Source organism: Macrotis lagotis, chromosome 8 (assembly GCF_037893015.1).
Source record: "Macrotis lagotis isolate mMagLag1 chromosome 8, bilby.v1.9.chrom.fasta, whole genome shotgun sequence".
NCBI classification, from domain to species: domain Eukaryota; kingdom Metazoa; phylum Chordata; class Mammalia; order Peramelemorphia; family Peramelidae; genus Macrotis; species Macrotis lagotis.
This window is the reverse complement of record NC_133665.1, coordinates 125622-139187: the sequence shown is the minus strand read 5'-3', so window position 1 is coordinate 139187 and position 13566 is coordinate 125622. Positions and strand designations below refer to the sequence as shown.

General features: G+C 38.6%; 1 protein-coding gene across 2 annotated transcripts in view; it reads right to left on the bottom strand.

Moving 5' to 3' along the window:
- Positions 1 to 5737, bottom strand: part of LOC141495153 (protein unc-13 homolog B) — a 369137-nt gene extending 363400 nt beyond the window's left edge. For both annotated transcript variants that reach the window (XM_074196148.1, XM_074196150.1), the window contains exon 1: positions 5514 to 5737. In XM_074196148.1, coding sequence (XP_074052249.1) covers positions 5514 to 5535 — 22 coding nt within the window. In that variant the 5' untranslated portion in view covers positions 5536 to 5737. The remainder of the gene's footprint in view (positions 1 to 5513) is intronic.
- Between the last annotated feature and the right edge of the window lie 7829 nt (positions 5738 to 13566).

Genomic DNA, 13566 nt, shown 5'->3' with positions numbered 1-13566 from the left:
AGGCTCAAATTTCTCTTAAATTTGAAATGATATCAGCAACTATTGAGCACACTGATGGACAAAGGCTTACCTAATTTAAAACAAAAGCAATTAGTTACAAAACAAAAGTAATTAAGTAAAGATAGTACTTGACACAAAGCATTTGTGAAGTTTGGAGAAGGGAGAGAAGAAGAAAAGTGTACAGATTTCAAGTTGGGAAGATCTCTTTCCATGTCACCTCCCAACTCTACATGTTATCATGACCTGAAAACCACAGATCTAGAAGAAATCTATTTGTTCACAATACAAAAAGTTACTATTCTCCTACATTAGAAAACTTTAAGACTGGAACAAAAGCAAAAATATCATCTTTGGTCCCTGGTAGAGGATTTTGTATTCTTGGTGGATCTAGTTACCTTCATATCTGAAATTTTATCATAAAATGCATGTCCACCATGTCTTAGAAAACAATCTCAACAGAACTACAAGTACCAGTTCTGAACATAATTGACAGAATCAGCCAGAACTTGTGTTAGTTTTCAAGAAAACACTCATTACTATACCACATTTTGGTAACAAAGAGTGTAATTACTGAGTAAAGTCCAACAGTCCTGGATATGGGTATCTTATGGTGGTCAGTCACATCACAGTAAATTGTTCGGCTACTTCAGAGCTACACAGAATCAAAACAATAAAATTATTCATTGAAAAGGTCTTATTTACTAGCCAATGTGGAATTAAATACAAACACATATAAGATATTGGTCCCTTCTCTGAAAGACTTTATAAATTAACTCAGGGCACTAAACAAAGGCATGAAAGACTAATAGTTTCTGCCCTCAAGGACCCTTTAATTTTGTTGGGAAGACTATACATACACATAAACAGTTAACTAACAAGAGTTAAATAGAATCTTAGATTCAAAATTGGAAGGGGCTGTGGAGATTATCTAATCAAATTAGACTGCTTAAATATTTCCAATGAATTCCTGTCCCAAAAGAGCCATGTTTTTTTCCCCTTTGACAGCTCTAAATACTTAGAAATGCATCCTTATATTGAATTGAATCTTCCTCCCTAGCACTTCTCATTTATCCTCATTCTGTTTTTTGAAGCCACAGAAAATGAGTCAAACTCCTCTTTCATGTGACAGCCCTTCAAATATTTCAAAATAGTTATCAAGACCCCTAATTCTTCTTTTCCAGGCAAAACTTTCTCCAATTATTCTTTATATACCATGGTTTCCATAATCATCATTATCACCCTAGTTGCTCTTCTCAGGGTACATTATAATCTGTCAATACTGGTCCTAAAATGGGGTTCCCACACTGAACAAGAGACTCCACATGTCTTCTAACCAATTCCCTTATCACAGAGATTAAACTGTACAGTACAAACTTATACAAAGTATATCAAAAGGAGAATGTGATTAATTGTTAAGTAGAGCAAACAATAAATATGATAGGAATTCAGATGCCTGTGGACTGAGGGAGTCAGAAAAGACTACATAGTGAAGGTAAGATTTAAACTGTATTAAAGGATGGATAAAATTTCTATGAAATAATTAAAAGGAGATCCCACATCATGGAAATAAGGTGAACAATGTTCAAAGTCAACAATTAAGAAGATAGGCTTTGAGACAGTGAACAGACAATAAAAGCAAAGCAAAAGATTCCTATTGAAGAGTTTTGGGTAATAAAATTAGAAGAGGTAGTTTGGTGCTAGTTTGAACCCAAGAAAGAAAGTTGGCTTCACCCTCTAGGAAATGAGAAGCTATTAAAGGATTAGCAAGGAAAATTTCACCATTAATGCATCATTTTATTCTGGTGATACACAATCAAGACTAGCTGTAAGTAAGGTAGGCAGCTATCTAGGGTATAAAAATATGCTTTTTAATTTTACATTTTAAAGATGCACATTTTAGTGCCAAAAATTACTTTTCATGGCATATTGTTATTTATTTTGTGATTTGTCACATATTTACAGTGAAAACTCAAATCTTCCAGTGAAAACAGTAAGGGGGGGCATTCTTTTAAAATGCAGGGGAGTTTAACTTTTAAATCTTGCCTAAGGTATACAAATACTTTGTTTCTGATTAGATGTACAGAATAAATTGGAGAAAGACTAGAAGAGGTGTTAAAATCCCAATGTAGCTTTTCTTTTTAAAAAAAAAAATCTTTATCCTACAGGACAGCTCTCTGGGACAGAAAAGTAGATAGAGACTCCAGGGGAAATTTGGATTATATTAATTATGTCAATAAAAATTTAATTTTTATGGGAAATATTCTTTTCACCTACCCATACACAACCAGAAGAATGAATCAGGATGGCAGAAGTTATATGGAATGCAAGTCAGCAAGATTTTATGACAGATTTAATTGGGGTGAAATAAAATGAAAAAGGAATCTTGCATCATTCATCTATAGGGGGTACATGGGCAAGAACTGATGCACCAACAATGATGATACTTAATAAATAAATTAGCTATTGCTTGCATCTGACTGCTGCTACTCCAAAGTTATTTGAAGTGAAATTGTGTTAAACAGTATTACCACAGAAGGTTGCTTTTAGAGTATACTTAACATTCATTGCATTATCATAGCAAAGGTTTAAAGCTGAAAGGGAAGCTAGAGATCATATAGTCCAAACTCTTCATTTTATAATGATGAAATACTCAGAGAAGTTTAATGACTTGCCCATGGTCACCATGGGCTCTAAAACCAAATCTTCCTGATTTCAAGAGCAATGAGTTAGCTTCACTGTCTATCCAATGCATTCCTATCAAAATTAAACACATACAGTTTTGAAAGAAATTTTGTTTTATTCTCCATTCTAAAAGCATTTTCCATGATATTAAGTAACACACTAAAGTGACCTTTTTCTTAAAAGATAGCTGCTTTCATTTGTATATAGGTCAATGGTTTAAAATTTACAGATTTGCATATTTGATCTATATTTGTATAGCTATATGCAAATATGATTTGATTGACTATCTAATAATCTTTTGTGATATAGGAAATGTTACAAAGGTAACATTCTGAAGATAAAACAAGAAGCACAAAAACAATGTGACAACAGAAGTGATTGAAGAGTTCTAGACGATAAACTTTCCATATGATAAGTGTTGCTAAACTTTAATTAGGTATCAAAGAAAATTGAAATCTAAGCAAAGTTTTCTCATTAATCTAAGAGAATTTAAGAATGTTTCTTTTTGATAGTCTTGTCATAAAAAAATTATGTTTCTATCACTGGTAACTATACGCATAGATATTTGTGTCATTATAGTAGTATCCTTAAACATAATTACTGCAGGAGAATCAAAATAATTCAAATCATGCAGGACATTTTGTCACTGTTGTCCTTAAAAAAAAATAAAAGGAAACATGGTACACCATGAAATTGTTCTCTATTCAAACCTTGTTTCTTACATGTCAGTAATTCTCCTTTGTATCCAAGAATCCCCAATTATTGGGGGGAGGGGAATACCCTGAAATCAAAGCAATATCCTCAGCAATGAAAGATCAAGATTAAAATGAAAAAAAGGAAAAAATCCTCAGTGTGTTATATAATCTCTAGAAACAGCCAAGGCTCAGTTTTGGGACTGAGTTAATGGGGTTTTAATAATCCTGTGGGAGAGAGCAGAGTAAAGATGAGAAGGGGGATGGGAACTTCCATCTGCCAGCAGAAGGGGAAACAGGACCTTCAAGAGTAGCGAAACAACACTTCAGTGAATATAGAACACATGGAAAAGCTAAATCTAAAATTCTCCCATGGAACACTCCACCAAGAGGTTCCCTAAAGGAATAAAGAATAAAAATTTCATACAATCTGCTCCCTGTTCGGAACACAGAATAAGTCAGGAGGTCTTTACTATCAGTGGTTACCAATGAGTGCAATCAATGAATTTTCCAAATTTTAGTTGTAAGATGAGACCAGATATATAACCTCCTAAGACCAAATACCATATCTTAGATCAATTCAAGCACATTTTACCTCCTAATATCTGTACCCACTACAAAAAAAAAAGGTCACTAATGAAATTACAGCAGCCTGAGTTGTTCTGTACAGACCTTCCTAGACTCTTCCAAGAAAGGACAAAGAGAGTTTCACAACACCTTACCAAATCATACCAGGGAGTAATCTTGACTGAAATCTTACAAAAGTAAGAGGAAATAATAAGAATAGAGATGGGGTATAAACCCAGAAAAACAATGGTGGGAAAGGAGGGAAAATCATGCATTTATGGTTAGGACAGACTTTTGAGGTCATCTAGTACAATTTCCTTGAACTCCCTGAAGAAACTAAATCCATATAGGCAGATAGTTGGATTTGAACCATTTTTTTAAATTTAGACTTTAGGGCTCTTTCCACTGGGTCATACTACTTCTTCACTAATCATAACATCTGTACTATAAACAGATAAAGCTCAAGGTAATAGCTGCTCTAAGTTTTTCTTATGTCTTGAGGAAAAGTAGTGGAGAAAGAGGAGAAAGAACAAGAACGGAGGCAAAAATGAGGGAAAATGAGCCTTATCAATTTTCTAATCACTTCACCACTCAGCCACCCACCGAGGCAGAACCACCAACCACATAGAACAAATGTTACCATATAGCTAGCCAACAATAATATACCATAGGAAAGCTTGGAACAAACAGGAAACTTGACAATAACGAATTGTCCTGCACAATTGTTTTAAAAGAAAGAGGAAGGGGGAAAATAATGTTTTTACTCTCCAGAAGGGAAGCTACAAAAATGAAAAAATATCCCTCCACTAAAATTACTGTAGCCTTTTGTTTTCAGCGTCTGTGTGATTGTATTTGTGTTTGTGTGTGTGTGTCACACCTGAGTCTGAATCCCACTTCTGAAATATACTAGTTATGTGACTGTGGACAATTACTAGTTTTGTGACCGTGGTTCAGTTATTTCACTTCTGAGCCTGTTTCCTCAGAAGCAATACAGGGATAAGAAGACGTATCATGCCTACCTCACCCGATTGCTGTGAGGGTTAAATTAAAGAAATTATGTAATACGCTTTACAAACTTTAAAGTAAAGTATAGACTTCAGTTAGTATAATAACTACCATAACTCGATTCTCTAAAGAATTGAAACCCTACTCCTCAAGGTGTTCAGATAGGTAAGACCTTGTAATAATAATACCAGAGTTGCTGCAGGTGTTTATAGGAGGGAGTGGAATCTGACAACGTTCGGCTCCCTCGGGGGAGTTCCGATGGGAGGATGGGGAGAGGATCTTCCAATAATCCAGCTTCCCCCGGAGCTCAGGAAGATAGATGTTCTCTTATCCCAGAACTCCAGAGATCCGGGTGGAGGTCTCTAACAACAGCCCCCTCCCCGGGAGCTCCTGTGGGAGGGAAGTCGCGGTAGCCCAGCACCCCAAAAGTCTGGGAGGAGGTCTCTAACAATAGCCCCGCTCCCCAGGAGCTCAGGTGGGAGGGATGCCGCCGCCCTCCAGCACCCCTAGGTCCGCGGAGTCTGGAGAGGGGCAGGGAGGGTAAGGAGGGGCGCCGACCTCACTCACCCCGCACACAGAGCAGAGACATGGTCCGGCAGGGGCGCGGGCGGACTCCCCGCTTCTCCGCCTCAGCAGGTGCAGCCGCCGCTCGGGCTACCACTCGCGTCCCCGGCTCCTGCTCCGGCTCCAGCCGCTCCTCATGGCTCCCGCCCCGCGCGGGCGGCGCCGGAGCTCCCCGAGATCCGCCCCCCGCCTCAAGAGCGGAGTGGGCTCCGGGCGGCCTCGACCACCAGCAGGAGGCTCAGGGGCGGGGGCGGGGGCAGCCGCCACGGCGCCATCTCGAAGGGAGGCGGGAGCAGCCGGAGCTCTCTCACCTCGACCCCACCCCCCCGAGCCCCCCTCCTCCTGGCCCGGCTCCGGAGTCCCGGCCCCGCCACCACGCCCCGTCCCGCCCTGTCCCTAACCAATCAGTACCCGAGGGATGGCCTGACCCCGCCCCACAGGCGGCCGAACTGACCCCGACAGGGGCGGCTTGGGTTCGTGCTGTCCGTCTAGGTGCGGCTTGGGCAAAGAACGCGCCTGTATTACAAGCACGCAGGCACCATGCAGCGCATATGCCCTCTCCTCCCTGCCAGGCTTCTCCAGGAGAGGGGCGCAGCTCAAACGCACAGCTGGGTGCAGTCTCTCCCCTCACCTGGAGAAGGAGCGCCCAAGGCCTTTACCCCTCCCACTTCGGGGACCGGGCTTCCAAGGCTACCTCCCACCTTGGGGCCGGGTTTCTGGGCTCGACCAGTAGAAAGAATCTAATCTCCGCTTGTCGCCCTTCTGTTCCGGCGGGGTTTGATGGCTCTACAGGTGTATTTCCGTAAAGTGCCTAGCTTCCACTGCCCTAAGAAGTAACGGAAGATACGACGGCCCATCCCCCTCAGAACAAGCTTCAGAATAACCTACGCAGGGAGTTGTGCAGTCGTTTCTGTTGGATTCGACTCTTTGTGATCCCATTTGAGGTTTTCTCGGCAGAGATACTGAAATTGTCATTTTCTTCTCCAGTTCAGGAAATTAAGGCTAACAGGTTAAGCGACTTGCCCGGGGTCACATAGCTAGTAAATGTCTGAGATGGAATTTGAATTCAATTCTTCCTGACTCCAAACCCGGTGCTCTATCCACTGAGGAGAGTTAGCATTACTTTAGTCCAAAAAATTATCAGTGAAACAAAAAAAGTATATAAAAATGATTGGAGAAGCAATATAATACAATGGAAAATGCAGAGTCTGGGATGATGCTTCACCTTGGGGAAGCTGGACTAGATCCCTTCCAGTTCTAATACTGTAAACTCTCCTCAGCTCCTTTCTCTATGCTTGTCAGGGCTGAAGGAATAGAAGATGCTTTCTCAGAAATATTTATTTTAACTGAGAGAGCTCAAAGAGCCCCTAGAAATATTCTCCTTTGAAAAAAGGAAATTTGGCTTCTGCTGATTTCATGCTGAGAAGACATAGCCAAGAATGTCCCAATCTCTATACTTCTAGATCCCTATCTGGGAAATGGTCCCTCCTTTTTCCCTATTGGAAGACTATAGAATGTGTAGCCTTAGGTGAATCATTTACTCTTCATGAACTTCTGCAGCATTTGGGAACTCTTTGTGATATCTCTCATGTTCTAACTTGTATTGCATTTATTTGTATCTTATTCCCTCTTTTCTTCAACAAGTTCTTATTAAATACTATTAGATAGTATAGTGATGTGCCAAGCACTTCACTAGCCTAACTAAACAGAAACCAAATTGCCCTTCTTCAAGGAGTTTGACTTTTCCTGGAAAAAAACATGTAAATAATGAAGTAATTCCTGAAGGGAGGAGAGGTGGAGGAGAGAACCAACACTTCTGGGAATCAGGAAAGACCTCTAATTGAGGTAATTGAATTGAACCTTAAAAGGAACTCAGAGTTCCAAGAAGCAGAGGTAATGAGAGAGATCCTTACATGAATAGAGAGACAGTCATTCAAAGGCAGGGAGATGGGAAATGGAATGTCCCACTTGAGGAACAGCAAGTAGACCTATATCACTCCAGCTAGAGTATATCTACTCTAAGATCCAAAAGAAAGGGATAGATTTAAAAAAAAAATTTACCACCCAGCCACCCCTACTATTATTACTATTTTATTTTATTTTGGGTCTTTTTTTTTCTTCTTTTTGGTTTTTGTAGGGCAGTGGGGATCGGGTGGCATGCATGTCACATGGCTGGGTGATTATTGGGTTTATGAGGCTGGATATGGACTCGGGTGCTCGTGGTTCCAGGGCTGATGCTTCGTCCATTGCACCACCTGGCCATACCTACAATTATTACTATCATTTTTCTTATTTTAATTTTTTTTCTCCCCCCCCTTTACTTTTTTGCCCAAGCAAGTCTATCTATATTCAATGGGGGGGAGGGGTATTTTGTTTACTTGTAAACAAGTATATTTTATTAATGTAAAGAAAAACATTTGTACAAAATGAGAATAAAAAATAAATTAAAAAAAAACTTTAAATGTCCATTAAGAGACTTTATATTCAGTCCTAAAGACATAGAGCCACTTGAGTTTATACTCAGCAGAATAACAACCTAATTTAGGAAATCACTGTGTCAACTGTAAGGAAAAGGAATTAGAGTAGGGAGAGCTGAGACAAAAAGACCACTTTGAAGGCCAATGCAACACTCTAGGTGATATGGCCTTACTCTCGGGCAGCTTTTTACATGTAAGGAGAGAAAGTATACAAAGGGATTTATATATCTATATCAGGATAGTTAATGATGTATGCTACTTACATCCTACAAGAATAAGGTCTAAGGTGCAAAATGAGACATACATTTTTGGACATAGCAAATGTGTAAATTAATTTTTCTTGATTATGCTTCTTATATAATGTTTATACTATCGATATGATACACACACACACATATACATATATATATATATATATATATATATATATGTGCCTGAGTTGTATAGAAGAGGTCTGCATGTAGAGACCCACCCATAGTGAGAGCTGTCTCAGAAGGAATACAGAATAGATATCTCTAAACTCTTCTCTCCCTACCCTTCTCCAAGGGAGACTTATTTCTGCTAGGAGGGAAAGCAGGAAATTGGGGTCAGAGGTCATTTTGCTCTCCTTAAAGAGAGAGGGTACCAGACTAAAATTATAACTATCTGCTTCCTTAAGTATTATTAGTCTAGGGTATATGTTCAGGTTCAATATACCTTCTTATTATTCTGTCTCATTATTAATGGGGGGAAGGAGGACCTCAAGCTCCAAGCTTAATATCTTGTCCCACCATCAAATAACAGTTTCAAAATGAGCACACAATGAATAGCAAAGAAAACCCATTTAATAAAACTGGTAGCAAAACAGAAATCAAAGAAGAAATACATAGGAGAATATATACCAGACAATAGACAGAAGGAACTCTCCTACAGGGAGTAAGATAACTCAGCTCAATCAAAAGAGAATTATGGATCCCACCCAAAGGGGGAAACTCCTTAAGTCTCTACTATAGATGAGAATAGGAATATGATGGGGGACTTCTAGCTCCTCTCATGTTTTCCCAAAGTAGTTTTCTTCAGCAACCTTAAATGGGGTTGACCTCTTTCCAAATTCTCTCTCTAACCTGGAAGCCAGAAGCACCTTAAGTAACTCAAAATTCAAAAAAAACCTGAATCCTGAGAAGTCTTGAAGAAAACAACTCTGACCTGTCCCTCACACAAGACAGGACATTCATCTCCACCAATAAGGAGAGAGTCCTATGCTAATGAGCTTTGGACAGAGGTTACAGTTGCATAAATGTGGCTCAGTTATAAGCTGAAGTCTGAAGTACCTCTGAGGTAAGGAAGAGAGCCAGCATTATAACTAAGGAGAGATGCTGTCGTTGGTGTTGTTGTTGTTGTTGTTGTTGTTGTTGTTGTTGTTGTTGTTGTTGTTGTTGTTGTTCAGCATTCATTCTTGAAGGGGACCAATGATATCAGGAGGGTGATGTTGAGATATACAGGTGAGTTGGATTTAAGTGAGGTAGGATTATTCACAGTCATCAACCTCACTCTCTCCTCCAGAGTCATCAGAATTCAATGGCAACATAAGTCTAATGACTGGCAATGGCTTCCAGAGCACCACCAATTGAGATCTCTGTTCTCCAGTCTCTGAGAAGGTTATTGAATTAGAATTATATCTATCTGCCCTCCTAAATATTGCTTTTCTAGGGCTAGAATAGATTCAAAACAAAAATGTCTAGCTTCTCTGGCCACTCCTCTCTCTTAAAGGAAGGAGGTACCCCTTTGTTTAAATTCATGTTTGATTCCTCCCCTCCAAATGCTATTTAACCATCTCAAATAGTGAATGGCAAGTAAACCTATATAGTTAAGCAATACCAAATAGAAGTCAGAGAGAAATGTTATTTAGAATATAGACACATAGGGGAAATAAGTCTTTTTTCTTTTTGGTTTTTGCAAGGCAACGGGATTAAGTGACTTGCCCAAGGTCATATAGCTAGGCAATTATTAAGTGATTGAGGTCCAATTTCAACTCAGGTACTCCTGACTCCAGGGCCAGTGCTCTATCTACTGTACCACCTAGCCACCCCTAAGTCCTCCTTCTGGGAACAAGATATCTCAGTTCAAACTAAGAAAGAGGTGTCTCAATCTCATACAAGGGATAAATCCCCAAAGTCTCTAGGAAGATAAACTGGAAGGAGTCAACTTTCTCTAAATATATGCTACTTCCAAAACATATATCTCTTTCTTCACTTGCCTGGACTGGGTCCCTAAAAGTGTCTGATATAACAAATATTTCGAAGAAGAAAATCTCCTCTCTAAAGCTCTCATACCAACTCCTCTCACAGATTGAAGCAATGTTGTGTCAACATTCTCTCTACCTATTAAAAGAGTTCCAGTCTTGGCTAGAAACCAAGGTTACAGTTACAAGGATCATGGATTTTGGTTTGTTTTGTGTTAGTAACAAGGAATTTTTTTAATTGGGAAGACTTCAGAATAGAACTCTAAACAAAACAGAAAAAAAGAAACAAAAAAGATCATGGAAGCATTTCTTAATACAGAGTAGAACCAAAAGAAGTTCAGAAAGAAATAAAATAAATAGGACAAGTTTGGAAGTCACAGTGAATTTATTATTTTTTTTAAATCAATCCCTATGCTGAGTGAGATGAACAGAACCAAGAGATGAGCAGAACACCCTAACAGAAACATGGGAGTGATGATCAACTTTAATGGACGTGCTCATATCAACAGGGCAACAATCAGGCACAGTTTTGGGGTATCTGTGACGGAGAATACCATCTGTATCCGAGAAAGAATTGTGGAGTTTGAACAAAGACCAAAGACCTTTAATTTTTAAAAAAATGTTATCTTATTATGTAATTCTGCTATATCTCATACTTTACATTTCTTCCTTTAAGATATGATTTCTCTCTCATCACATTCAATTTAGATCAGTGCATACCATGGAAACAATGTAAAGACTAACAAACTGCCTTCTGTGGGGGGTGGGGGGAGGGAAGCAAGATAAGGGGAAAAATTATAAAATTCAAAATAAATAAAATCCTTCAAAAAAATCAATCCCGGGGAAGCTAGGTGGCACCAGCCCTGGAGTCAGGAGTTCTTGAGTTCAAATCTGACCTCAGACTCTTAATAATTACCTAGCTGTGTGGCTTTGGGCAAGCCACTTAACCCCATTGCCTTGCAAAAACCTAAAAAAAAAAAATCAATCCCTTTGCAATAGTGATTGTGCTATTTTTGAATGGCAATATTCTCTTTTTTCAATATTTATTAAATTCAAAACAAAAATGAAAAAAAATTCAAAGGCATGCAGTTCTTTATTGCTGAGGGTTAAAAAAAATGGAGCTGTTTAATTTGGAAAAGAGAAATCTTTGTCCCAAAATTATAATTGTTTTCATTTATTTATTTTTCAATTGTGGGGGGTTGCAAGGAAATGGAGTTAAATGAAGTGCCCAAAGTCATGTGGGATTTGAACTCAGGTCCTCTTGATTCTAGGACTAGAGCTCTATCCACTGCATCCACCCCTAGATGCCCCTAGGCAACGAAAGGACTAACTAGAAGGAAGAGGAGGGGCAGCTAATGGATAGAGCATGGGCCCTAGAATCAGCCGGAACTGAGTTCAAATCCGACCTCAGACACTTAATAATTACCTAGCTGTGTGACCTTGGGCAAGTCACTTACTTAACTCCACTGCCTTGCAAAAAAAATAGGCAGTTTCCCCCTATCACTGTAAGTGTTTAAGGAGAAGTTGAATAACCATCTAGCAGAGATGCTGTAGAAATAATTTATGCATGGGGAGCAGTTGAATCATATAACCTCTTAGATCTCTTTCAACTTTAAGATTCTAGAACCCTGAGGAGACAAGGTAAACCTGGACAAATGGAATGTATATATGAATTAGAAGAGACAGTTTCCAAAAATTCTTTCCAATTCTAAAATTCTGATTCTGAGAATGTAGAACTGCTGCATAAACCTCACTTGAGACAATAGTTTCAACCTCTCTATCTCAAGAGAATGATTCCCTGTCAGAGATGTTTGGATGTGAATCATGATTTCAGTACAAGTTGGTCCAAATTATTTCTGAAATCTATTCCAAGAGGGAAACCATGATTCTATCATACTTTTCTTGTAAGTGCTGCTGACATTAAAAGAATGAGGGTTATCTTGAAAGACCAGGTAAAGAAAGAGCTATACATATATATTAGATTTAAAATATATTTGTGCAAAAACTAGAAACAAATTGGGTTTCTATTGATTCTGGAATGACTGATTAAATAATTGTATATGAATATAATGCAATATAACATAAAAAATCACTAATGAGTAATTCAGAGAAACATGTAAAGTGTTATAGGAACTGATGCAGAATGAATTTAACAAACACCAAAAAACCCCACATTTTTGTACAAAAAAAGTAGAACACAAAAAGAGAATATGTGAAATTGTAAAAACCAATAGAATAATATATACACAATGCCTAGAAAAGTGAAACCCAATGCTTATAACCTGTTACTGGAATAAGAAATGAGAAAGCACCTTCTCTTCAAAGTAGAGAAGTGGGAAACTGCTGGTGTTGAAAATCCCATACACTATTCAGATTCAGCCATTGTGTCAGTTGGTTTTGCTTAATTGAAAAGACTCAGTAGAGTGGAGGAGGAGGGGAGAGAAGCAGGAAATGACTGTAATGTTAAACTAAAAGGTGTCAATAAGATTTTTAAAAATACTCTATTGTTGTTCTCTCTTCTCCTTAGATATAACTCAGTTGTTTTGGGGCTGGCCCTTCTATGATATGCTCAAATGGGGATGAACATTTCAGGAACTATTCTCTCAGGGGGTGTTGTTTAAAAGAATGTCATCTTTTCATACATTGCTTCTAAACTTAATTAAGACTGCCTCCTACTTGTTGCTGACAATTCCAAAAGTGTAGAATCAAGATAAAGTCTATTTCCTCAGTCAGTATGTCTTCAAAAGCAGGAAGCCTGTGAGGCAGTAGATATGTTTACAAAGGTTTACTCTATCCCTTCCTTCCTAAAGGAAAAACTAGAGCAAACAAATGGGAAATAAATTAGCCTTGTTATACTCAGACCTATATCTGCAGAAGCCTTACCCCACAAAAGGGTGTGATATAATTTCTTTAGATTCTTCTAGATTATATTTAGATATAAATTTTTTAGATTAATTTAGAGATGAGCCCAAGACAAGAGGTCTGGTGGTACCTCAGAATGAAAGAGATCCCTAGGTCAAAAGTTCCTTCTTGGGGCGGCTAGGTGGCGTAGTGGATAAAGCACCAGCCCTGGAGTCAGGAGTACCTGGGTTCAAATCAGATCTCAGATACTTAATAATTATCTAGCTGTGTGGCCTTGGGCAAGCCACTTAACCCCATTGCCTTTCAAAAAAAAAAAAAAACTAAAGAAAACTGCCTGGTACTGGTTAAAAAATAGAATAATTGATCTACAGACAGAGTAAGTAGACCTACAAAGATATCAGCCTCTGGGATTACTATTTGACAAAATTGTTGGGAAAATTGGAAAATAGTAAGGCAAAAATTAGACAAAGATCCACATCTCATACCTTATACCAAG